The sequence below is a fragment of the Carlito syrichta genome, unplaced genomic scaffold, assembly GCF_000164805.1.
Source record: "Carlito syrichta isolate Samal-C Ts95f unplaced genomic scaffold, Tarsius_syrichta-2.0.1 Scaffold142889, whole genome shotgun sequence".
Lineage (NCBI taxonomy): Eukaryota > Metazoa > Chordata > Mammalia > Primates > Tarsiidae > Carlito > Carlito syrichta.
The window spans coordinates 121,440-148,815 of NW_007086985.1; the positions used below are offsets into that span (position 1 = coordinate 121,440).

Consider the following 27,376-nt stretch of genomic DNA (forward strand, 5'->3'; position numbering starts at 1 on the left):
TGCAACGGCCACTTCCGGCCACTGCAGCCTCGACCTGCTGGGCTCCGGTGATCCTTCCGCCTCAGCCTTCCAAGTAGCCAGAATTATAGGCATGCGCTACCACGCCCGGCTGATTTTTTTAATTTATTTATTGTAGAGATGAGGTCTCGCCTGCCATTCCCCTTGATGGGAGAAGATCATTAGAGGGATTGGGTGGTGGTCTACTTTCACGTCATCACAAAGGGTCATCACAGAGGGGCAGGCAAGCGCAGGTACTGATGATGTCAGGTGATGGACAGCAGGCAGATGGGTGAGTTAGTCACATGATTGCTGCCATGGTGGGGCTTATCTGTGTCACATAGTTCACAGGGTTGATTAGGTTGGGGGGGGGCGTGTGATTCCTGCAAGAGACTTGTTAGACATTTGCAATTCACAAACTCAGACATTTGCAAACTCTTATGGCTTTGGTCAGCCCTCTTTGATCTTCAGCTTTGACAAGGAACTAAAACGTTTACTAGAGATTATTATGCTAAACCATGAAGGATTGGGCTGTCCTGGTCTTGCATCTGAAGGAGATTTGCCTGGGGGGGGATAGGATAGGCTGCTGTTTGTCCTGCAGTAGAATGTCTGAATGCTTGCTAATCATTACACTGAGGCAAAAAAACTAAGAATAAGCTAAGTTTCTTCAAGGTTTCTATAGGTACCTTTCACTGAGGACTGGCATCCACAGTATCCTTCCTACCACCTCTTCTCTTCTGCAGATGCTCGAGTGGCGCCAACTACACTTTCCAGACCCTGTTGCAGCTAGGTGTCATATGCAATTTAGGATCTATCAGTTAGATCTAGGAGATTTCAATTCAGAATTGAGTTAAATGGGGGAAAGAGGCAGGGCATATGCTGTTCATTCCACAGATCATAGCACAGGCAGTGTGTTTTGTAGCTGATAGTGTGTTGATAACATTCCAATTTGCCAGACAGCACAGAGACTTAGATACTCAGTCTAGTGTTTTGTTTTTCAGCTCCCTTAATTTTCCTGCAACCCATGTAATATTCTGTAATAATTCCATTTCTGCATGTGCTAGCTAGACTATATTCTTTGCAAATGAACCCTAACTAATAAATTCCCTCCATGGCTCTGGTGTGTTTGTGACATAGATGTGTAAATTCACTTATGAGCAGAGTGTGTGTGTATGTGTGTGTGTGTGTGTGTGTGTGAATATACACTTGGGGTGGAGAGAGGGATTATGTGTGGGCTCTGGAGAGAACTCATGGATAATACTGGCATGTACTTCACTAGAAAAAGATGAAGAGGAGGACTTGAACACAGAATTCCCGATGCCCAAGTTCCAGGGACAGCCCAGCGAAGCTGTGCGCATCTTCTGTGGCCCAAATGTAGGCTTAGTGTGGCCCTGGAAGTCTCACCCTATTGCTGGTATCCTGGAGGTCCGTGGGCACCGCCTGTGGGGTCAGTACTTGCCCCCCAATTATAGGCAGCTTCAGGAAGACCTGGACAACAACCCTCGCATCCAGCAGGCAATGATGATACTACAGGTTCTTCTAGAGGTAAGAATGGAGGTTTACAGGGCAGGGTACTGTCCACCAATTCCCATCATAGCCACCTGCCTCTGCTCTAAGCCCCCTGTCTTCCCTTAGGGTGTGCTCTTGGAGGTACAGGAATTCTGCAAGGAGCATCACTGGACAATAGGCATTCATGAATTCCTGCAATCCTGGGGGCCTCAGAAGCTGGAGGACATGAGAGGTTGTCCCATCAAGAACTATATGCTGTTAGTGAGCCGCCTAAATGTTTGGCAGACCCAAGTCTCCAATATGCCTACCAAGTTGCTCACAAAAGGCAAGTTGCTGCTGCTGAGCTGCCATGATGTACAGGCAGAGATGGGTGAGTACAGCTTATCTTCCCTCTCTTCCTTCCTCCTTCCTTATGTTTATCCACATGGCCTGCCTTGGGCCTGCAGTGTCCTCCAGGGACCTTTGGGTCAGGCCTCCTCCTGGCCCTAGGTCCCAGGTTCTTCGCTATAAAAGCTGTGATCACTGCAGAGGGCAGCTTCTCTGTTTCGGCTCTCCTCATCGTACACTGTATTCTAGGAATCGTGTTCCTGTCACCTGATACTTTCTCTTCTTATGTAAAGGTAGTTTAAACCAAATGTGGCTGAGTAAAATCTTGGCATGCTCTTGGAGTTAGTGAGCTCAGTTTCTTTTTCTTTTCTTTTCTTTTTTTTGGAGTTGGGGTCTTACTCTGTCACCAGGCTGGAATGCAACCGCACAATCATGACCCACTGTGGCCTCACCTTCCTAGGCTCAGGTGATCCTTCTGCCTCAGCCCCTCAAGTAGCTGGGACTCCAGGTGCACACCTGGCTAATTTTCTTATTTTTTTGTAGGACAAGGTCTTACTATGTTACCTAGGCTGGTCTCGAACTCCTGGGCTCAAGCAATTCTCTCACCTCAGCCTCCTAAAGTGCTAGAATTACAAGCGTGAGCCACAGCATGCGGCCTAAACCCAGTTTCTTTACAGAGCTTCTTGGGAATCTGGGTTGCCCCTCTCTGCATGTAGCAGAATCAAATTTACTCTACAGCTTGCATATGTAAAACGTTAACTGATGTTGTCTTTATCTGTGGTCCTAACTTCCGTTGGTGGTTAAAGAAAAATATAACCTTCCCAATCAAGGAAAGCTCTTTTCATTTGAAGCAGTCGGTTGGTTTAGTTTGGTCTATTGGCCAATTCAAAAGTTATTCTGTGTTGTTTTTATTCTCAAGTGTCCTCTGCTCCCTTCTCTTTCCCAAGATGCCACCTGGCATTGGGGAGGGCCACTGGTCTGCATGCTCTTCTTTGCTGGCTTCTGAGTTATAATATATCCTTGCCTGGTCTCTGCCCTCCTGACATTACTGTCTCTGGTGCTGCTGTGTCCTGGGCTGCTGTAGCCAGGGTGTGTTCTCTTGGCCTAGTAGGACTGCAGAGTCTACCTTTGCTGACTCAGCCCCACCTCGGCTGTTACTGGCATAGCCCATCCTTGAGGTGTTAGTGAATCTTTCATCCAGTCTCTGTCCTAGGCAGCCACCCCCATAGCTTTTGCTTCAGGGTCCCTCACCCCTCAACAGAGGAACCTCATCCTGGCCCACTGACTATCAAGTATCCTCTATCTCTCATATCCCGTGCCATTTGGGAGCTGTGGGAGTCTCGTAAGCATCATATCTGGCCTTCTTTTTGCCACAACACATCACACTATGATTTCTACTCTGCTGTGGCTATTTCATGTTAGCACAGGGCGCCCTCACCCTAAAAAGTGGTCTCTTCCCAAAGTTCCACATGGAAAATGAGATTCAAGAGCACTCTACTATCTGTTTTGTTCTCAGCCCTGTTAAAGCTTCCTTCCTTTTGCCACTCCCTACTCTCACTAGATCAAGACCCAGTTGTTAGTATCCTTGGGTCCCTGAGAAATCTGGTTTATGACCTTGTCTCTCTCTCCCTTCTTGTATCTTGCTCCCTTCCCATGGGAAGAATGTCTCGTGTACTAGCTAAGTGCCTCAACCTGGCAGCTGGTCTTGGAGAGGCTCACAGTCGGGTAGATTGGGAAATCAGTGATTTGTTCTAGGAAACAGAGAGGGTGTTCTGTTTCCCCACCAAGCCCCCGAGGATGGCAATAACCAATAGTATCCACTTTTTGCAGAGACTGGATATACCAGATCCATGGTTTCCAGGCCTGTTTTCTTTCTTTTTTCTTTCTTTTTTTTTGTCAGAGTCTCGCTCTGTCGCCCAGACTGGAGTGCAGTGGCACACTCACGGCCACCGTAGCCTCGACCAGCGGGGCTCAGGCAATCCTTCCACCTCAGCCTTCCAAGTAGCTGGAACCACAGGCACGAGACACCATGCCCAGCTAATGTTTTTGATTTATTGTAGACATGGGTCTCGCCAAGTTGCCCAGACTGGTCTCGAACCCCTGGGCTCAGGCAATCCTCTCACCTTGACCTCCCAAAGTGCTGGGATTAGAGGCGTGAGCTACTCATGCTGGGTCAGGTCTGCTTTCTTTATGAATGTGAGAAGCCTTGGAACCACGACCTGGAAAGGATTACTTGAATGCCTACCCTTCCCTGTCTTTGCTTCTCAACAGGTGAAAGCTCTTACCTCATTAGGTATCTTATGGGCCACTAATATTCCTGCTCTTGTGCAGAGGGTTCAGGCTAGCAAGACAGGAACAAGGAGGCCTGTGATCAGTCTCATTTTTCTCTGGTCCTATTTTGGGCAGGCTCCAAAATTTTCTGTTTTCTCTCTAGCTTGTTAGCTTCTTGATTCTTAGTCCAGGGTCAACTAGCAAGAAGAGCAGGTGGACAGAAATAAGCACTGGGTGTAGAATCCTGGCCCTGTTTCCCACTTGCTCTGTACCTTCAGATCTCTGTGTTTCAGTTTCTTTATTTGTAGCCTGGGCATGACAATATAGTCACTCATAGGGTTATAGTAAGGAGGATTAAATGAGATGTTATTTGCAATACTCCTAGCATTCAATATGGCATGAAATAGTTATAAATTGTCTGTTTTCATTTAATCTTCTCCCTTTCTGTCTACTTTCATCCTTCTTGCTAATCTAATTTTATTTTCTTATCCTCCAACTCTTCTTCATCTTCCTGGGCCCCCTTGAACAATGAATGGCATAATTATTCACTCTGGTGAGCTGGTCTCACCAGAAACTTGGGCTTATCTTTTACTCTTCCCACTCCTTAACTCGACTACATCCAAACTGTCACCAGGTCCCTTTCATTCTTCTGTCTCGTAAATATCTCTCAAATCTGTTTTTTATTCATCCCCAGTTTCCAATCCCAAGGAGCCTGGGTATTTTATCAGTCCATTGTTCCTTCAAACCATACGGTGTCGCTGTTGTGCTCCTGTCGGCCTTCACCTGCCTGTTGCTATTGGTCCAAAAGCAACACCATAAAAAAAAAAAAAAATGCACAAAAAGCAAAATAACATCAAAAAAGCAGCACCACTATCTTAGCTATTCTCATGGACCAGAGGTATAGTTTGAAAAATGATGAGCTCACACTCTTGTGTTCTGTTTAACAGAAGTGTCCCTCGATAGGTCCCCTCTCAAAAAGTTTTCTCAGTCTCAGCTCTTAGTACCCAGTCCTCTTGGTTACTTCCTCCATGGATCTGAAAGTGCCATGCCTAGTACCTTTCAATTATCTGCCCCTCAAACTAATTTACTTTCCAGTTGCAGAAATGATAATAGGGGATAGGCTGGCTGGCTTTTCACATCACACACACACACACACACACACACACACACACACACACGCACACATATTTAAATACTTATATAAACATATATTTTATATATGTTTACATTTATATTTATAACATATAATAGAGTGGAACTAGGCTGCCTGAGTTTGAATCCTTGCTCTGCCACTGTGTGATATTGATCAAGTTACTTAACCTCTCTGAACTTTAGTTTGCTTATTTGTAAAATAAAGAGAATAATAATATTTACCTTAAAGGGAATTTGTGAAGCTAGAATGGGTTCACACAGTTAAAGTACTAAAATGGTGTCTGGTGTGTAGTAAGCACTCTATACCGTATTTGGTAGTATACTATATTTCTATATTGTATTTTACAATTCTGGGCATATTTTAACATCTGTGAATTTAAAAAGTGTCTTATGATTGATGGCATGTAAAAGTTGAGATTAGATTATTATTATTATTTTTTGAGTTGGAGTCTCACTCTGTCGCTCAGACTGGAGTGCAGTGGCCACTCCCGGCCACCGCAGCCTCGACCTGCTGGGCTCCGGCGATCCTTCCAACTCAGCCTTCCAAGTAGCTGGAACTACAGGCGCGCACTACCACGCCCAGCTAGTTTTTTTGATTTGTTGTAGAGATGAGGTCTTGCCAACTTGCCCAGGCAGGTCTCGAACCCCGCGGGCTCAGGCAATTCACTCACCTCTGCCTCCCAAAGCGTGGGATTACAGGCTGAGCCACCGAGCCTGGCTGAGATGACATTATTATTCTTTGTTAGTGGCATATAAAATAATAGTGCTGGCCGGACTTAGTGGCTCAGCTTTCAATCCCAGCACTTTGGGAGGCCGAGGCGAGTGGATTGCCTGAGCCCAGGGGTTCGAGACCAGCCTGGGCAACTTGGTGAGACCTCATGTCTACAATAAATCACAAAAACTAGCTGGGCGTGGTGGCATGTGTCTGTAGTTCCAGCTACTTGGAAGGCTGAGGCGGAAGGATCACCTATGCCCAGCAGGTCGAGGCTATGGTGACCATGAGTGTGCCATTGCACTCCAGCCTGGGCAACAAGAGTGATACTCCAACTCAAAACAACAACAACAAAATAATGTTGTTTCTTAACAATTATTAGTGTCTTAGATTTGGTAAGGTATCATATGGGTGTTATTCCTACTGAGATAATGAAGCTATTCATATCAGCAAGCTTCCAGGGAGATACCAGGATTGTCTTTTAACCCCATTCTACCTGAGAGTTTCTTTAATCCTTAAAAACAAAAGGCCCATCACACCCTTTTCTCAGTCCCTCTTCTACTAGAGCTGAGGCAATAGGATTCCCAAAGCAGAGCATTTTTATTTCTCCTAGGGCTTTCTGGTATTCACAAACATGTTATTTCCATGCCCTTGCAAATGCTATTTCATCTACTTGCAGCATTACCTACTCAACACACCCAACTCCAATTCCCTTTCTCTGAGGAAGTTTTGTTCTCAGGCTCCCTCTCCTTTCCCTTTGCCAGGCTGAAGGTTCCTGGGGACTTCTAGTGTAGTTATCACACTGGCTTGTGATCATCCATTTATATTGTGAGCTTCTGAGGATGAGGAACTTTCTATCTCATCCGTTTGCTCTTGTTTACCAGAGTACAAGCCCCAGGGCAGAGCAGCTGGCTGGACACTGAGCAGGCATTCAGCAAGTGTTTTTAGTGAGAGAGGGAATTAATTCATGGTCTGGCCTCCCCTATAGCCCACTCTCACTCTGTATTACAGCATTCCCCCCAGCATCCCTTCTTTTTTCATGCATCCCCTAACACCCGACTCTCCTGTCTCCAGAATCCAAGCTGAACAACATAAGGAAGGACATTCTTGCACAGGTGCAGAATGAGTGCTGGAGCCGCAGTCAACAACTTATGACAGAGCTCACAGATTTCATGAATGTCTTCCAAATCATCAGCTCAGACATTCACACCATTGCACAGTGCTCCCAGAAGGTGAGTTCTCCCCATCCATCCTTCCCAGCTCATCCAGGGCCCATCGTTCTCAAAAGCTCAGCACACTCTCTTCAGATCTCTGTCAGGCTCCCAATAGGACTTTATACTCTTAAACTGTGCTCACCTAAGGGATCAGTTCATGTGGCCCTCAGCTTCCTCATGTCAGGGGGAAACTTGACTGCAATGAGAAAGGTAGAGTCCTTTCAGAGATGCAGTTCTGCTCTCTGTGACAGTCAGTCCGATAGAGATATGTGGCGCTGTCATCAGGGTAATGGTGCATTGGGCGAGGATTGGACTGCCTCTAGAGAGACCTGGGTCAAAAGGGGATCTGATCCCAGATCACTCTTATTCCCAGTTGGTAAAGTCTGCAGTTGGGTCTGGAGCCTTCACTCCAGAAGGTAGTAGTTATCCTTGGGGATTGACCCAAAGCATGTGCAGGGTTGGGGGTGCCGGTCTCATGCTGTAGCCCTTGCAGTTGAACGAGGCCAATGAACAGTACGTCAAGCTGGAGGAGCGAATAGAATACATACGGTCACTCCATGAACTCATCCGCAACCACTTTGGCATCTTTAGTGCAGAGAATGAGGCACTGGACATCTCGGTGAGAAGGCGATTCGGGGAGTCACCCATCCCTCCCGGTCCCCCTTCCCCATAACCATATCTACTTCACTGCCCTCTGCTTGTCCCACAGCTTCTGGATGTGTGGGAAGCATTTCAGTTTGAGAAAAGCCAGGCCTCAGAGTTCTTGCTCAGCAAGCAACATGCCATCGTGCCCAAGCTGCAGCAGCTGATGGCAACAGCATTGGCAGAGCTGGAAGGCCTGCTTGAGAAGGCCCTGTCTGGTCCCTTCATGGACCCTGCACAAGAGCAGAGAAGCATTGAGTGCCAACTCATCTCTCTGGAACATCAGTTCCAGGACACAGTCAGCCACCTTAGTGAACTGCAGCATGCCTATACTATCTTTACTGGTACTGAGGATCCCTGGCCCCTCTCCCATCAGTCTGTGATAGATGCTTCAACTGAGATAAGGGTTGGGACGCAGGGTTTTGTGTCTTGTTTTACCTTAAGAAAACCTCAGGAATTACATGCCTTCATTGGTCTTTTTTTACAAACAAAAATTACAGGAAAAAATTCTTATATATGTATTTACTGTGTCAGGTGTTAGCTTACAGTGAGGATACAAGGGCCTCACAGTCTGGTAGGGAAGGCAAATAAGTGAATGGCCCATTAAAATATGATGAGGTCAGGGGCTAAAAGCCTGCACAGGATAAATGTAAGGGCACCCTCCTTGTAGAACACAGCCTTTGTGTAGCTCTGTTCAACACAGCTCTATATAGGGCTTTGAATAAGAAAAAGTATTGATGCTCCAGTAGCCAATGTGGTAGAGAGAGGACGCCACTAAGGTCCTCGTTGGCACACAGGAGGAGACCAGGACAGAACTATTAGTCTTAGTCCTTGTATACAGTGGTACACCTAGGCTGGCTCCCTTCTGCACATAAAGAACTTTATGGCCTCAAGTTTATTTGCTCAGATGCAGTCAGTTATATCCCCCAGAAAGGCATACTGTTTCTGAGTTGCACCTTGGCCAACTACCAACTCCTACCATCTCTATCTGTGGGCATCCCCCCTTCCAGATGTAATTTGACCAGATGTAAGGTGGAGGACACTCTGGAACCATCTCCAAACAAGGAACTTTTTCTTTGGCAGAGTATTGGGAGGCCCTCAGCCTATACCCTAACTGGCATGGACCATATACCCCGACCTTTCCTGCTAGGGGTTGGAGATGTTTGTGAAAAAGCAGAGTGGGGGACTCATGTCTTGTGGTGCTAAGCCCAGGAAAGCCTGAAGCATTGCTTTTACTTCCTACGTCCATCCCTATCTCCTCACCAAACTCCTGGTTTTTGTTAAAATAATACAGGGTCTTGGATCCAAATGATTAATAACTACCCCTTATTTTCCATTTATCTTCTGTTTTACTCATTACTTTTGGCATTTGCTTTGTTTCATAACCATGTTAATGAGTATTTTGAAATAAGATTCACTGGTTTTATTTACTTACTACCATTTTTTAAAAATTGCATCTTTATTTTCACTCCTTCCTCAGATAACTAGAGTATTTCTTTGAGTACGTTTTTCTCAGAAAGGAATAAGAAGTGTTAAAATCTTTGAGCTCTTTTTATGCTGAGAATGACTGTATAATGTCCTTTTATCACAGATTGGCTAAAGAGTAAATTCTGAAGTCACACATTTTTTTCTTCTGACTTAAATATTGCATCATTGTCTTCTGACATTCAGCACTGTGGACAGATATGATATCAATCTAATTTTTTTGTCAGTAATCTGTTTACCAGTTGTTTGATAATGGCTCTTACATTGGTTCTGGTCTTTTAGAATTCTTGAATGTGTTGGATTTACTGGCGCTCTCATTCATATATTTTATCTTCATCATCACTCATTCCTTTATTCTTTTCCTCTGAGTTTTAGGAAAAAATTGTAAGCTTGTGTTATAAACTTCCATTTTCTATGGCATCTACTCTCTTTTTCCCATTTTATTTATTTATTTATTTATTTATTTATTTATTTGAGTTGAGGTCTCATTCTGTCACCCAGGCTGGAGTGCAGTGGCACAATTATGGCTCACTGCAGTATCGACCTCCTGGGCTCAGGTGATCCTTCCACCTCAACCTCCCTAGTAGCTGAGACTACAGGTGCATACCATCATACCCAGCTAATTTTTAAAATTTTTTTATAGAGATGAGATTTTGCTTTGTTGTCTAGACTGGTCTCAAACTCCTGGGTGGAAGCAATTCTCCCACCTTGCCCTCCCAAAGTGCTGGTATTACAGGTGTGAGCCACTGCACCTGGCCTATTGCATTTTAAAGCACATATATTGTATATGTATGCATGGTTATGTGCACATGTACATGCCTGTAAGTGTATGCTTATGTGTATATACACATGCAATAGAGGTCCAACAGTTAGGCTTGTGATCCATCTTAGAAAAGTGCTACATACCTCATTGCTGAATATCACTATGGTCACCTTTGAAGAGCTGCCGTCATTATTTGTTGAGGTTTGACAATTAAGTTTGCGAATTAAGTGTGCTTACATTGATAGCACTATCCAAATAACTGTATTGGAACACTTCCCTACTCACCTGATCTGGCCCCCAATGACTTTTTTCTTTACCTGAAGATAAAGGAAATGTTAAAATGAAGACATCTTGATGACATTCAGGACATCAAATGTAACATGCCGACAGCTCTGTGGTCATTTCAGAATGACCAAAATTGCTTTGACAGGTGGAGTAGATTCCGGCAGTGGTGCATAGCTTCCCAAGGGGAGTACTTTGAAGGTGACCATAGTGATATTCAGCAATGAGGTATGTAATAGCACCTTTTCTAGGATGAGTTCACGAACTTAATTGTCACCGCTTGTATATTTCCTAGCTCTCTCTGCTGAAGAGGACAAGAAACAAAGATACCCAGTAGCAGAAAGCCATGTTGTGCTCAGATCTTAGTTTCTAATAGTGTTCCTCACCAAAAGAACCAGAGCTCCTCAGAGAAATGGGTGATTCCAGGGCTGTGACAGGCTAAGTACAAAATGAACCTAAAGTGCCTTTTTATGCTGGAAATTAAGGAAGTGTTAAAAAATTTTTTTAAGTGATGGAAGCATGTCAGAAGGATACAGAAGGGATACCAACTTGCTAAATCTGGGACAGTTTGAGTACCAGTATAAGCACAGTAATACATTCTAAGCTATTGAAAAAAGGAGTTTATTATCCATAGTAATAATAAATAGATAAATCAGTAAAGGTGAAATGAGGACTCGTGCTTATAGTAGAATGTCAAGAAGTGACCAGTACATGTGAGGAAGGACTGAAGTAGGAAAATTATCATTTTGCAACCATCATGGTAAATACCAGATCAGGTAAGGATCATCATTGGATGCCAAAACGGGGGCAGATTTGATGATGAGTCAAATATTTGCACTGTCTTAGAGAGTTTCTCCCAGAAAATATTACTATTTGCAAAAGAAGAAAAAGAAACAGCAATTGGTTAGTGGAGAAATTGAACAATTTGACTAGATGCTTGAAATTAACATCACCAATGAAGGACATAGGACACGACATCACCTCTGCAGTACTCCAGCTGAGCCCAAATGCCATTTTTGTAAAAAAACACATCATGAGGAGCTTTCTAGAAACAAACAAAAAGTACAAAAAGGGACTGTATACTTTTTAAATGTCTGTGTTACAAAAGACAAAGAAAAGCTGTGGTAATGTTCCAGATTTTAAGAAGCTAAGACACGATAAGTGAGTACTAGACCCTAGACTGAAATGCTTGTACTTGAGGGGGAAAAGGCTATATAGGACATTATTAAGTCAACTGACAAAATTGAAATATGAGCAGTAGATTAAAATATTGTATCAGTGTGATGTATGAGGTGGATAATTATACTGTGGTTATGTAAGAGAATATCACTATTCTTGAGAATAGGGGGTAAAGGGCCCCCTTTACCCCTTGAGAATTTGGGGGTGAAGGGCCATGGTTTATGTAACTTGTCCTTAAATAGTTCAGAAAAAAATTCACGCATAATATACATGCCCATACACAGAGCATGTGAATACAGATGGCACAGCAAAACGGTAAAATATCAATAAAAGGTGAATCTAGATAAAAGGTATACAGGTATTTGTTTTATTATTTTTTCTTAGAATTTAGAAAATTTGAACACATTAGATAAAAAGTTTTAAAATGCAATGAAAATTACTGAGTAGATAACAAAAAACATCTATCAAAAGACATATGTTCTTAATCCCCAATTTGTCTTTGTCTTTTCATGTGTTTGGAGATATCATGCCTACTTTTTTTTTTTTTTAACAGAGGAAGTTGTTTGTCTAATATTTGGCACTGAAATAACTGATGTCAAAGATTATATGGGTCTCTAGCTAGATCTTTTGAGTTTATACGAAGAAAGATTGGAAGAGTTTAGATTTACTGTCATTTTATTTTTTGTTATATCAGAGCTTTGATAGCCTAGTGATTCTCAGCTCCCTAATATTCTGAGATCTCTAATTGATGAGGTTCACATGTGTAGAATGCATGACTCCCAGCATTTGGGAGTAACTTTATCACTTTCTCTCCCACTTAAGAAAGTATACTGGAATTCAGGTGAACAAGAATGGCAATCTTAGAGCAATAACCTTGGTTATGGTCTGATGTCTTTTAAGTATACTGCAAACCTCAGTACTGTTATTATTATTATTTTGAGTTGGGGTCTCACTCTGTTGCCCAGGCTGGCGTGCAGTGGCACTGCCTCCCCAGCATTGACCTGCTGGATTCTGGCAATCCTTCTGCCTCAGTCTTCCAAGTAGCTGGGACTACAGGTGTGCGGTTATTTTTTTTTTTAATTTTTTGTTGTAGAGACGAGGTCTTACCAGGTTGCTCGGGCTGGTCTCGAACCCATGGGCTCAGGCCATCCACTCGCCTTGGCCTCCTGGGATTACAGGCTGAGCCACCGAGCCCAGCCTATTATTGTTAATTACAAATTACTTTTGATACATATCTCACAACTGATTATAAATAATTGATTAAGAACGGTGCAGTAGCTTGTAAGATGAAAAGAGGGAATAATTGCCAGAAACAAATACAACAGGAAGCTTCATCATTTACCTCTGATGGTCCTCTATGTGGACCAGATCTTTTTTCATATTCATCTCACTGAACTTTCTCTTGGACTGACAGTTCATTCACTCATTCATTCAGTCAATACATTTTGTTGAGAGCCTGCTGTGTACCAGGCTTGAGGCACATCAACAAACAAATGACAAAACTCACTCCTTAATGGGCCCAATATTCTAGCTGGGGGAAAAAGACAATACATAATAAACATAAAATAGAACCAAATCGTGTAGTATGTTAGCAAGTAATAAGTGGCACAGAAAAAAAAAATAGAATAGGGTAAGAGGAATTGAAAATGCCAGGGAGAGTGGATAGGAATTTTGAATAGGACAGACTACATAGGCCTCATTAAGGAGGTGCTGTTTGGGCAAGGACTTGAAGTTGGTGAGGGTACAAGCCATGTGATTCTCTTAAGTTGTTCCAGAAAGAAGGAACAGCCAGTCAAAGGCCCTTAGCAGGCGGCAGCATGCCTGGAGTATCTGAGTCATAGTAAAGAGCCCAGTGTGACTGGAATGGAGTGAGTGAGATAGAGATTAATAGAAGACGATCATTTCCCCTTCGCTGTCACCACGTCTTCCCAGATAGTCTTTCCTTGGAGTAACTGTTCCTTGGATTGACCCCACCTCTGTTGTTGAACTGAGCAATTTGGAACTCTGCGTCCCTCCAGCCCATCATTTTCTGGACCCTCCTTTGTTCATTTTGTACTCTTGGCTGTCAACTCCCCTCCCCCTTCCCCTGTCCCAAGGAGCCCAGGTCTCAGCCAGCCCTCTCCCACAGGGGATGAGAGTCCCGTGTCCTCGCCAATCGGTGGGAGCCGTCCTATTGTGCAGCAGCAGCACACCTGGCACCTATACCGAGTCATCTCTGAAAACATCAGTGAGTGGAAGTGCATGGCTTTTGCCAAGGTACTGACACCCATCCTCGGAGATCTTGCCTGGGAGTGGAGGACTGCAGTGGTGGGGGTGGGGCAGGGTCTCAAACTGACAGCCCTTCTCTCTGCAGTTCAGCCTGGCGATGGCCCAGGAGAAGATAGATGTCTGGCTGACAGAGGCAGCGCGGATAAGCGCAACCCTGAGGCTGCACAGCCCAGTGCTGCAGCACTGCATGCGCATGCTGGAGGAGTTTCGGACCTACCTGCCCTTGCTCACCAAGCTGGGCAGCCTCCAGCTGCAGAACCCCACCTGCCAGTCCCTTCTGCGAGGTGTGTTAGCTTAGTGTCCGAGGGGAGGGGAAGGGAAAAGGTAAAGAGGTTAGAGCGATGCAGCAACTCAGTTCCTGGTTACTCCTACTGGATACACCTTTCCTCCCTAAGTTGCTCCCTACCCTTTTCCAAATACTGCAGCCATGTTTCCTCCATAGGGACAAAAGTGCCTAACCTCTATCACTATCATGTGGGGTCCTCCCTGCTGGGGGCTGGGCTCAGACTGGAGTCTTAGCTCTGAGCTCTGAGTTGTGCTCTGACCTTGGATTCTAAGCTCTTGGCTCTACGTTGTGCCCTGAGATCTGCTGTCTGGGGTCTGAGCTGGGCTAGGCAGGACTCTGGGTCCTGGATCTGGGCTCTGGGCTAAGGACAGGACTAGGCTCTGGGATCTGGGCTGGACTCCACCACACACTGGATGTTACTCTGACTTGTTGTCTTCTCTACCTCCAGCCTTAGGGCTGGGCAGTCTCCACAATATAGAACTCCTAACACTGGGCCAGCTGCTCACTTGTCCACTGCTGGAATTTGCAGATCGCATCAACCAGGTGGGACCCACAGGAGGGAGGGAAGGAGGTAGTCCAAGATCAGGACCCTCAATAAAGTCAAGTCAAGGCCCAGTAACCCCTTGAGACAAGAGGAAGTGGATGCTGGTGTGTGAGTGGATGGGGTGTTGAGACTGCTGACATGCCTAAAGGGTAGGAACAGTTTCCTTAAGTCTCCAGATGGAGATCTCACAGGTAGTTCCAGACTTTCTGTGACTGAGAGTATGTCCCCTGCCAGGGGAAAGTAAATGGCAGCCTCAAAGTTGCGGGCACACAGAGTGGTAGATGTCCCTCAATACTTTCACCCTGCCCCAAAAGAGCACAAGCTGACTGAGGTATTGTCTGTTCAGCCAGAGCCTTGCAAAGGAGGCAGGGGGGTTTCCAGGCAGTGGTCCTGGGTCAAAGTTGTTAGATACTGCAGATGACCTGTCTTTGAAGCCCGATGGTTCCATTACCCCTTCATCTCTGAGACCTTCACTCCCTTGACCCCCGGCCCTTGAGGTCTGCCTCAGACCCAATCCTCAAGCCCCAGCTTCTGAGCCATTACCCAGTTCTGGTTCCTGAGACCCAGCTGTTCCAGGTCTGGCAGTACGAAAACGAACGAGTTCATGCCCAAGAGACCCTCCGACAACTGCAGCGGTACTGGGAATTGCGCAAGCTGCGCCTGCTCAACTTCATCCTGCATGTTCCCTTGAAGACCTCAGCCTCAGAGCGCTCCAAGAGGCAAATGCTCCACAGCCCCCAGTGGGATGTAGTGGGCAAGGACAGTGGCACCTTCATCCTCTCAGGTGAGTCTCAGCCCTTGTGGCTCAATGAAAGCCTCCTGCTAGGGGCCATTTTCATCCACCGCATCTACCAAGCCTTGCCAGATCTGACTTCTTTAGCCAGAGTCCCACCTTTATTGGACAGTCTGAGACATCAGTCTCTTCTGAGACAGTGTCTTCCATGTGGCTCTGCTACTGTCTTAATTTCCTTGGGAGCCCCCTCCTTACCTTCTCTCCACCCAATGCCTAGCTCCTTCAGCAAAGGTCCTTCCTTTTTTGGGTGTACTCAGAAATTCCTCATGGTCACCTCTCTTTACCTTTCAATGCTTTGTCCTCTAAATTTCACCTGCTGTCTGATTTTGCATCTCATGCATCCATTCGTTTCTTTATTCTTTCCCTCTAAATTCACCTGCCTTCTCTGTGCTAAACACAGGAGACTGAGGTTTACAGACGGCATTCCTGTCCCTCGAAAACTCCCAGTGAGAGACAGGCAATAGTATAGTGATAAGTGCACGATAAAGCACCTTATAGATGGCAGTTGAATCCCAGAGAGAGGGCCAGCTCAAAGGACCAGTGTGGCTTAGAGAAGTCTTCCCTTAGGCAGAGGCTTCATGCTGACTTTTGAAGAAGTAAAATTCTGCCAATTTTGCAAGGTGGAAAGGGCATGCCAGGCATCCTTTCTCTAGCATCCAGGATGACGTAGTTGGGGAATTGGCAGTAGAGAAGAAATTTTCTTATCCATCACAACTGCAATCCAATTGGTAAATCTAAAAAATTATTCAAATAGAGAAGTCATAAAATATGATGCATACATGGTTTAAGATTTTTTTTTTTTCAGTCAGAGTCTCACTCTGTCACCCAGGCTGCATTCGCAGTAGCACACGCACAGTCACCGCAGCCTCGATCTGCTGGGCTCAGGCGATTCTTACACTTCAGCCTTGCAAGTAGCTGGAACTACAGGCATGTGCCACCACAGTCAGTTAATTTTTTGATTTATTGTAGAGACGGTACCCAGGCTGGTCTCAAACCCATGGGCTCAGGCAATCCTCTCACCTCAGCCTCCCAAAGTACTGGGATTACAGGCATGAGCCCCCATGCCCGGCTAAGATTTTTATTTTAGCTCAGAATGTATGCCTGTACATTAATTTACTGACCATGTAACCTAATAACAAAATCTTTTCTTTGATTTGGGATCCACGGACAGTTCCTTACTGCCTTTCTTGCATTGATGCATTGTCTGCCATTTCTGCTTTCACTCTGTAAAGCTAGGCAGCAACATGAAGACACTTTTAATGTTCCTAGAAAGGGAAGAACCTTTACTGCAGAAGCCAGGTATTGAGTAGAGAGAGGAAGGTGGAGGAGGGCTCCCAAGGAGGTGAAGACAGCATGGGTGCTACATAGAAGACACTGAGTCCAGAATGTTTCTGAATTTTTATTATTATTTCCCAGGTTTTTTGTTTTGTTTTTTTTAGTTTTACTCTGTTGCCTAGGCTGGAGTACAGTGGAACTGTACTCCACAGCCTCAACCTCCTGGGCTCAGGCAATCCTGCATCAACTTCCTGAGTAGCTAGGACTACAGATGCACACCACCACATCCAGCTAACTTTTTGATTTAGAGTGGAGTCTCACTATGCAGGCTGATCTCAAACTCCTGGACTCAAGCAATCCTCCCACCTTGGCCTCCCAAAGTGCTAGGATTACAGGTGTGAGCCACTATGCCCAGCCAGTTTCCCAGTTTTTAATAATTGACTTGCCTGTACCTAATAGCATATTTTAATCAGCTTGATTTTACTGAAGACTTCCATAGTTTGCATAGAAACAGCCACTCTTTCCCCATATTTCAGTGGTTATCACAATATTAAATTCCATAATTAAAATTATAACATAACTCATATAAGTAGATTTGCAAACACACACTGACTCTTAGTGAGCATGCAGTTCAACTAGTAGAAGCAAAGCTGTTTGGGTCTTCTTTTTTGTTTTTTTTTTTTTGAGTTGGAGTCTCACTCTGTCACCCAGACTGGAGTGCAGTGGCCACTCGCGGCCACCACAAACTCGACCTGCTGGGCTCCAGCGATCCTTCCACCTCAGCCTTCCAAGTAGCTGGAACTACAGGCGCGCGCTACCACGTCCGGCTAATTTTTTTATTTATTGTAGAGATGAAGTCTCGCCAAGTTGCCCAGGCGGGTCTTGAACCCGCGGGCTCAGGCAATCCACTCACCTCAGCCTCCCAAAGCACGGGATTACAGGCTGAGCCACCGAGCCCGGCTTGGGTCTTCTAAAGAATCACTTGAGATCTATATGTTTCAGCTGAGATAGAGGCATTAGTCAGTATATTTTATGGTAAGAATGGAGAGCATTCACTAAAAGAGCTTATATTTCACTATGGCAAAAGTTCAAAAGTTAATGGAGGAGGGAATAGGGCAGATGGAGCTGGAGAGGTCAGATCACACAAAGTCTTGTGGGCTACATTAAGAATTTACTCAACATGAAAACAGTGGAGGGCCACTGAAGTGTTTTTTGTGGGGAAGTGACATAATAAGATTTTTAGTTTAACATTACTCTGTTTTCAACATAGAGAATGGATTGAAGGGAGGCCAAGAATGGAAATCAGAAGATCAGTTGAGGGATGACTGGTGTAACCCAAGTGAAAAGAAATACTGTGGTGACCTAGACTAGGATGGTAGCAGTGGGGAATGAGAAACGTGGGTGGACTTGAGCTATGTGAGAGTACAGCTGGGGAACTAGTTCATTTTTTCATGCAGGAGAATGTGTGTTCTTTCTGTTTTAACATGGATGTTCCTTATCACCCAAATCCTTTATCCTTATGACCTCTCCATGTCCAGTATTTGGTCAGGAATGCCTTTACCAGGCAATTGCAACACATTGATAAATGGTACGCAGCCTCCTTGTCCATGTCTCCCTAAGTAAGGATTCATACATTTCATTGTTGACTGATACAAAGGCTATATGTCTGCAGATAATAGTTGCACCAAGATTCAAAGGAGATTCCCACTTTTGTCCTGAGCACATATTATGCTGATCCTTTTGCCCATACCTGACTCTGAGTCCATGCTTTACAGATCTGCTCCTACTTGTCTCTACCACTTTTTTTTTTGCATCATTCTTAGATTTCTCTGCTACTAAAAGTAATAAATAAAAGTTCATAGTTCAGAGTAAAAGTTCTGGGTAGTCTGGGCCTTCGGCTGTCTCTAAGCATAACTTCAGATGCTAGCCTGGGTTCTCCCACTCTTTAATTGAGCTCACAACCCTTCCCCTGCCTTTGTTTCCTTCCAGTTTTCCCCTCTTTCTCTAAGCTGAAATTTGTATTAAGAACTTGTATGATTGGGGTTTCTCTCTATGGACTCTCTCCTTTCTCTACCAGGCTTCCTTACTCCAGGCATGTTAACCAAGGACCACATCTTTGTGGTGGCCATATACTATGAAGCTGATGACTTTATTCACTCAAATGGGCCCAAGATGATGGAACTTCATACGAGAGGGGACCCAAAAAAACCCTGGAATTATTTTTTTGGAGGGTGGGCTCCCTGTAGAACAGGCTTCTCCCGCTGGGTAAGTGTTCTAAGACTCCATTAGCATCAGTGTACCAGCTAGCATTGTAAGAGGCTTTTGGCTTCAGTGATTCTTGGGGGGAAAAGATTCTTTCAGCGTGTTTTCCCAATTCATGATGGATGATTTACAAGCACACTTGCCTACACCGCACAAAGTATTCAGCAGTTTTTGACCAAAAACAGCATGACCCCCCATACTCCACCCTCCCTATTCACCCAATCTCACCCACAGCGACTTTTTGTTTGTTTCCATGGATGAAAAAAATCCTCAAAGGGAAATGTTTTGCCAGGGTAGAAGAAGTATAACAAAACATGGCAGAAGCACTAAAAGGCATCAAAATTGATGAATTTAAAAACTGTTTTGAGCAGTGGAAAAAGTGTCTTGATAGGTGTATTGCATCAAATGGAGAGTATTTTGAAGGTGATTCAAGCTTAAACATGAGAATAAATACATAATTTTTTATAAATAAATTCCAGTTTTTTGGGTCCCCTTCATATGTATTTAATTCTTACCCCAGGAAAACAAGTTGTTGCAGGTTTGAGCATACCTAGTAATCATTAACTCTCCCCTTTAGATTCTTAACCAAATGAAAACTAGGAAATATATGAAAATAAAATTATAATACCAGAACAATTATCCCCAAGAAACTGTTTTTGATATACTATGTTGGCAGACCTAGCTTGGATCTAGCTCAAGTGAGACTTCACACGGCCTCTTCACAACCTTCTCCAAATCAATAGAGAATTGGAGGTCTGTGTGGACGTGCAGAGGAAGGTTGAAGTACACTTACTCAGGTAGCTGCAAGGAAGATTGTGGCCTACCTAATATCCCTTAGAACACAAAAGATAGCTCTTTTTACCTCCTCACAGAGGGAGAAGCAAGTAAAGAAGATAGACAGAGGGGCTAAAAATATCACTCCAGTATTGTCTTCTCTAGAGAATAGAGAAGTTCTTTCACTCTGAGAACAGGAGACTGAAAAATTTTCTCCCCAGCAAGGTGTTTGGAGAATCCTACATTTGTCTGACTCAACCTCCTTTCTTGATTTTTCTCCCACTTTCACTTGAGTTAGTGTCCCTTCCTCACTTCCAGCCCTAGTCTCACATGGTATCATGGGATAAATCTGTAAGCACCAGGGAGCCGAGTGCTAAGACTATGAGAGAAAAGGGCCCTTTTCATGCCAGAATGGACGTTCTTACTATAGAAGTATTATGCAGGGACCTGGCACCATTGGGCCCTCTTTCCAGATTAGAGGTTCTAGTACTTACAAAGAATTTCTGTGGAACTAGGTGGATACTCACAGAATCTAGCCAGGGAAATCAGCTGGCCTGGAGTCTGTCCACAGTGCCTGGGGGAAGAGAGAATTTCTTCTCTCCCCTTTTGAGACTGCACTAATCTACTGGTTCTACCATACTGACCAATGCAATCTTCGAGGACAGAAAGGACAACAGGGTCTCTAATCACCTCCCTGAAAGGTCACCCTCTTCTCTTCTCTGCCCCAAACCTGCCCTTGACCCTTCTGTCTGCCAGCTTAGCCTTTTCTTCCTTAGACTATAGCAGCCTGCAGGATTCCATCCAGGAAAGTCTACAGATGTTGTTCAAGATCCTGGCCCTCCAAAAGTCAGGAGACTTAAACAAGATAGCTTTGGAGTGGGTGACCATCATGCATAGCCTTGGTGAGTGCAGGCCTCTAGCTGGGCTAATGAGTGTGGCCCGAGGCAGGATGGCCCAGAGGGATGGGGGTGAGAGGTGGAGCTTGGGTGGGGGGACAATATGAAGGACAGAGTTTGGATCTCCTTCAGGGCTATTTATTGGGAAGAGGAGATCTGGTTTTATTCACAGTGAAAGTTTCATGCTCCTCAAGCAAGATCCCTGAGTCCTGCTGAGCAGAGTATTTTGGTTGGACTGGTGATGTATCCAAGAGGCCAGGAGCAGACTAAGCCCCTTGCAGAAGGTAGAACCCTAGTGTCTCCCACCCGTGTTTCTCTGATTGCTTATACAGATGCCCTGCTGGAGGTGTGGGTGACTTTCCAGCAGAAGTGGATTTTTCTGAATAAAGTTCTGCATGAGATGAAGATCCAGTTTCCTAGTACTGACCTGGTAGGGTGAGGCAGAGTGGACAAGAAGGGCTCCTGAATAGCAGGGCTCAGGGTGGGAGGGAGAGCTGCTGCTTCGTATTTGCCCTCACTGTTGCGTTCTCCCTTGCCACAGAACTCTCGTTTCAAGGCCATGGATGATCAGTATCGAACTCTGATGCGCATCTCTGTAGCTGACCCCATGGTTCTGTCACTTATAGTGCCCAGTGCCAAGAGGAGCCCTTACTTCCAAGGCCAGCAACTGCAACAACTGCTGCAAGCTGGATCGGTGGAGCTGGAGGGAATCATCATGGCCCTGGAGAGTGTGCTCTATGGGGTCTGTGCTCATTTCCCCCGCCTCTTCTTCCTCAGTGACAATGAGCTAGTAGCCCTGCTGGCTGCCACACCGGAGTCATGTGAGGCCCAGCTGTGGGTACAACGCTGCTTTCCCCACGTGCATGCTGTGAGCTTCAAGTCCCATCCAACTGATGAGAAAAACCTGGATGACCAGGTGTCAAGCCCAAGCACACAGACTCAGATGGAGGCACTTGCAGTGCTGGGGGCAGGTGGGGAGGAGGTGAAGCTTCAGGGGCCTCTTCCTCTGCACCCAGACCTCCCGAAGTGGCTGGCCTCTCTGGAGAAGTGTCTGCGCTTGGCACTGGTGCGCATGCTGCAGGACTGTGTGGCTACCCGCCTTGTCTGGGGCCCATCCCTAGGGGAGGCCTGCAAGCAGCTGCCCCAGCAACTCTATGTCCAGCACTGGTTGGATTTAATTCAGGCTTTCCCATGGCAGTGTGTGCTGGTGGCAGAGGAAGTAGTGTGGCGGGCTGAGATGGAGGAGGCTCTGCTTGAGTGGGGGACCCTAGCCATGGTCTCCACGCATATGCGCAAGCTTGAGGTCCTGGTGTACTTTATGCGGGCCCAGAGGGGCTCCCAGGGTGGGCAGCCCCTGCCCTCTGCCCGCCAGACCAGCCTGCTCAGTGCACTACTGGTCATGGCAGTGACTCACCGGGATATAGCACAGCTCCTGGAGCAGCACCGGGTCAGTGATCTGACAGACTTTCACTGGGCCCGCCAACTTAAGTATCACCTAGGTTCACCCCACACAATCCCCCAAAGCCCTCTGCAAAGCCTCAAAACTGTTGCATCTACTGAGCCCTCTCTGCCACCAGCTGCATGCTGGATAGATGTGCTAGGCCGGTCCTTCCTCTACAATTATGAGTACCTAGGTCCTAGACTGGGGCCTTTACCCAGCCTGCTGCCTGAGCGGCCAGCTCTGGTACTGTTATTGGCCCTGGAGGAAGTAGCCTGTGGGACCCTACTGGGTCCTGATGGTATGGGCAAGAGAACTTTAGTGAATAACTTGGCACAGGCCCTGGGCCGCCACCTGGTGATGATGCCCTGCTCACCTCAGACAGAGGCCCGATGCCTGAGCAACTACCTCAATGGTGCCCTGCAGGGTGGTGCCTGGCTGCTGTTGGAGGCAGTTCAGCACCTGCCTCTTGGCTTGCTCTCTGCCCTAGGCCATCGCCTGGCTGAACTGCACCACCTCTATGCCCCACTTTACCAGGAGGTTTCCCGAAGCACAAGCACCATAGACCCCACCCAGCCCCAGCTCCTTGGCAGTGGCTACTTTGAGAAACATCAAGTGTCTGTGCGCCTTGGCTATGGCTGTCTCCTGACATTGCGTGCCCTGAGCCCTGCTGTGCCTGCCAACCTGCACCTGCTACTGCGGCCCATGGCATTGGCATTGCCTGATCTGCAGCAAGTGACAGAGCTGACCCTGCTGGGTGCAGGGATGCGGGATGCCTCCCGCCTGGCTGCCCGCCTATCCAAATTCTTCTCCCTAGAGCGTGAGCTGGTGTCTGGGCCCCTGCCATGCCGCTTGCCACTGCTCAAGCAGATACTGGAAGACACAGTGCAGGCACTAAATGTGGCCAAGGAGGAATTCAAGTCCCAGCAGCCTCAGAGCCTAGCCACTGTTGAGGAGGCTGCCCTACTGCGTGCCCTCCTGCGCTCCCCACTGTTCAGCATTCACAGTGGGCTCCGCCTGCACAACCTCCGTGAGTTGCTCTTTGGGATTTTCCCTAGTGCCAGTCAAGTGCTGGCAGAGCCTATGGCCTGCAGGCTGGTGAAGCCACTCATGGTGGAGGAGCTGCAGCAGTTGGGCCTCCATCCTGGCTCTGATGTTTTGAGGTCCCTGGAACAGTTGAGCCAGGCCCTAAGCCGGGCCTCAGGCATTCTGCTCCTGGGCCCCGCAGGCAGTGGCAAGACTACTTGTTGGCACAGCTTATTTAAGATCCAGAATCGACTGGCAGCCATGACGGACAACCAAGGCTACCAGCATGTGGAAATTACTCACCTGTACCCCAGTGTCCTCAGCCCTCAAGAGTTCCTGGGATGGCTAGAGGGTCCCTGCTGGCATCATGGTGTCTTCCCCAGGGTACTTCGTACAGCTGGTCAATGTAACATCATGGGTCCAAAGAGACAGACAGTAGACTCAATGGGGATCCAGCACTGGATAATATGTGATGGGGCCTCCAGTGCTGCTTGGCTGGACTCCATCACTTGCCTCCTGAGTGAGCTTCCCCAGCTTAGTCTCCCCAGTGGACAGCAGATAGCGAGACCCCCAGGGACCTTTCTCTTGATGGAGGTAGCAGATGCAACAGGCATGTCTCCCACAGTGGTGGGCCAGTGTGCCCTAGTCTGGTGTGGTGGAGAGCAGACTTGGCAATGTATACTTAATGTCCTGATGGCATCCCTGCCCTCTGAGTACCGCCTGCAGCACCAGACAGTCAGTGAGCTCAACCACCTGGCTGAAGTTCTGGTGCCTGCAACATTCCGATTCCTCACCGGCCAGGGTGCCAGTTCTCTGCTGCAGGTACATGGGCAGCAGGCTGCTTGCCCTGGTGTGGCAGAAGTCACCAGCATGGCCCGCATCTTACATGGTCTGCTTGATTCCCACCTGCGCCTAGAGGAGGAGAAGGCACATGGCCCAGGTGAGGAGATGGAATGGCTGGCTTAAGAGAGGTGGAGTCTTGAGGGTAGCTGGGGTACAGGTGAAGTCTGGGGCATGGGTTCTTTGGTGGAGCTGGGCTGGGGGACTGAAAGTAAGGAGGAGTAATAAGGTCAACCTTTACTCTCTCTTACTCATTTTTTTCTTCGGGGGCTCCAATTCTAGCCATGGTGACCTTGGCAGAGGACCTCAGCTGTAGTGATCCTATGGCCCAAAGCTTCAAGTCTTCAAAAAGCAGCTCCCTGAACCGGTTCCAGACTGACTGCAACGATTTGTCAAAAATGCACAGGGAACACTTGCTGGCTGTCAGCAGTTTTCTTTTTGCCTTGATTTGGGGCTTTGGAGCCCACCTTCCTTCCAGGTACCTACAGAGATGGGGGAAGGGGGATGCAGTTGGGTGAGATGGACTGGCCCATGGAATCCACGCGACATCACTGTTGGGGTATGGTAGAGTATATGAGTTTGTCACAAATGGAAGTGTTGTAACTGTCTGACAATTTTGCCTGTGTATCCATCTGAGCAGGCTCTGGCCCCTCTTTGATAACTTCATGAGGAGTTCTATTAGTTGCCTCTCCAACTACCCTGAGCCACCACCCTCAGCCTTGGTGTTTGATCTACATGTAAGCTCTGAAGATGGAACACTAGTCCCCTTCACTGACAAGTACACAAGCAGTCACGTCAAAGGCACTCTGGGCACCTTCCACCCTTCTATCCAGGTATGAGGACAGTGGAGCTGGAGCTGGGATTGGAACCTACAGAGCTATCCTAGGGGTAGTCAGTGTTTGAGGCTCAGCCGAAGCCCACCTGCTCCCTTCATTTAACATGTTTTCACAAGCACAAGAATACATGAAGTATGCTTCAAGTACAGCCCTACGACAAGTCCCCCAGACCAATATCTTCACCTAAATTACTGTCCTACACTAGAGCTGCCACAATAAGTCCTGCTTCTTTCTGTCTTACAGACTGACCGACTCTTGTATGTGGTGGACCTGCTCCTGTCAGGGGGCCAGCCAGTGCTGCTGGCTGGAGAGGCAGCAACAGGGAAGTCGGCCTTTGTGAAGGCGCTCGTGGAGCCAACTCACGCTTACATCTGCAGCTCCATCCACCCTGCCTTCAGATCCACCCACCTCCGTCTCCTGCTTAGCAGAGGGGTCCAGGGCCAAACACAAACCAGCCCGTGGCCTAGGCATCACCAGGATTCTAAAGGCTCCCTGCTTTTCCTGCTGGAGGATCTGCACCTGGCCGCTTCTGGTGAGGAGCTGGGAGGAGGGAAGGAAGGAGCTACTGTTATCTCTTGAAACTATAAAATCCCTAGCAATATTCATTGACTCTCAAATACCATGTCTACAGATCAAACTTTGGTGTTCTATTCGTAACATCTTTTCATTCTATGTATGTTCCCTGAACAATCTCACCCACTCTTTGTGGCCTCATCTACCATCTTACTGCTTTGAACTGCTAAACTTTTATCTCCAACCCAGACTTCTTGTCTAGGCACTAGACCTGTTTATCCAAAATTCTGCATCTCTACCCTGTTGTCCCATTAGTGCCTTAGACCCGACCCTGAGCTCAGTGTCTCCCCACAGCCCAAATCTACTTCTGTTTGTTCTCTTAGGTTCACCATCCAACCAGACACTTAAGCCAGAAATCTTGTTGACATCTCTTCCTGTTTCACCAATATCCATTCACCATGTCTCTAAATTCTGCTTCCTCAATATCTCTTGAATCTTTCTGCTTATTTCCATGGTTCAGTTGACCATTACTTGGAACTCTGACAAACGCTTTTTCAAAACTTTTTATGGTAAGACTTTCTTCTATAGCCTCTTACACTCTGTGTTTAACCAGACTCAACAAGTCAGGCTTCCTCTAGCCTTTAGGGTTGCTGTCCTTATTAAGTATCTACTAGGTGCTATATGCTTATCTATATCTCTCCTCTATTTACCTGGCGAAATCCTACTTATTCTTCCTAAATTATCTAAGGTATTAGTTCCTCCAGGAAGCCTGAGCTCTAGGCTAGGTTAGATACCAATCCTGCGCTATGATAACCAGCAATCACCATAATTTTATGATCGTATACTGACTTGTCTGTTCCTTTAACCACACTCATACTCAGAGCTTTATGAGAACAGGGATTTGTCTCATTCATTTTGATAGGCCCAACAGGCAGTAAGTGCTCAATTAGAGTTTGTAGAAGAAAAGATAAAGGAAAGGGGAGAAATTGTGATCAAAGTTTGGGATATTAAAGTTTAAAGTTTCCAGCTGGGCACGGTAGCTCACAACTATAATCCCAGTATGGGAGGCCGAGGTAAGAGGATTGCCTGAACCCATGGGTTTGAGACCCTGGGCAATTTGGCGAGACCTCATCTCTACCATAAATCAAAAAATTAGCTGGGTGTGGTGGTACATGCCTGTAGTTCCAGCTACTTGGAAGGCTGAGGTGGAAGAATTGCCTAAGCCCAGCAGGTTGACACTGCGGTGGCTGTGAGAGTGCCACTGCACTCCAGCCTGGGTGAAAGAGTGAAACTCCAACTCCAAAAAAAAAAAAAAAAAAAGGTTTAAAGTGTCCAAAAGGATGTACCTCCAGAGGATGACATCTTCTAAATATGGCCATGGGATTGGGCTGAAGCAAAGTATATGCAGAGGTTGTTGGAGGTCAAGGAAATTAGTGGGCTAAAGTTTTGAATGAGTTGTTCAGTCAAACAATGAAGTTCCTTATGGGATACAGAAAACTTGAACTAGGTGTTTAATACTTGAAAATAGCAGAATGATTTATTAAGTAGGTGCTACATGCTTATCTATATCACTTTTAGTGTTCGTAAAAACCTAGATTTTTTAATGATTATTTTAAAGGTGAAGAAATGGAGACAGAAATTTTATAACTTGCCCAGGACATCCTACCTATTAAGTGTCAGAACCAAGATTAAAATTCAAGTCTATTTGGCTTCAAAATCTGTAGTTCCTTCCAACTATATTATTTAACCTTTATAATGAATTTGCATAAGTAATTAGGGTATCAGTGGGCAATAGAAGGGGTAAAGGGAGGTACAGCCAGATCTGTGAAGAGATTTTAACAGAGAAGAGTTTCAATAAGAAGGCTGAAAACATTGCAACCAACATCGTAAAATGAAGAATATTATAGCTGGTAGGCTGTAAAAGGTGTTCTTGAATGGCAGTCACCAAAACATCCAGTATAAAATAATTAATAGATATACAAAAAAAAAAAACAGAGGCTGGGCACAGTAGCTCATGCTTATAATCCCAACACTATGGCAGGCTGAGGTGGGAGGATTGCTTGAGCCCAGGCGTTTGAGACTAGCTTAGGCA

The 27,376-nt window shown here is 46.1% G+C and overlaps 1 protein-coding gene across 1 annotated transcript in view; it reads left to right on the plus strand.

Moving 5' to 3' along the window:
- DNHD1 (dynein heavy chain domain 1) overlaps positions 1–27,376 on the plus strand; it is a 99,469-nt gene that overhangs the window by 48,412 nt on the left and 23,681 nt on the right. Inside the window, 14 exon segments of the mRNA XM_021708537.1 lie at positions 1,277–1,542; positions 1,633–1,876; positions 7,043–7,200; positions 7,676–8,168; positions 13,662–13,789; positions 13,887–14,085; positions 14,536–14,630; positions 15,208–15,415; positions 20,512–20,637; positions 20,964–21,061; positions 21,173–24,035; positions 24,236–24,413; positions 24,576–24,768; positions 25,015–25,303. Coding sequence (XP_021564212.1) covers positions 1,277–1,542; positions 1,633–1,876; positions 7,043–7,200; positions 7,676–8,168; positions 13,662–13,789; positions 13,887–14,085; positions 14,536–14,630; positions 15,208–15,415; positions 20,512–20,637; positions 20,964–21,061; positions 21,173–24,035; positions 24,236–24,413; positions 24,576–24,768; positions 25,015–25,303 — 5,538 coding nt within the window.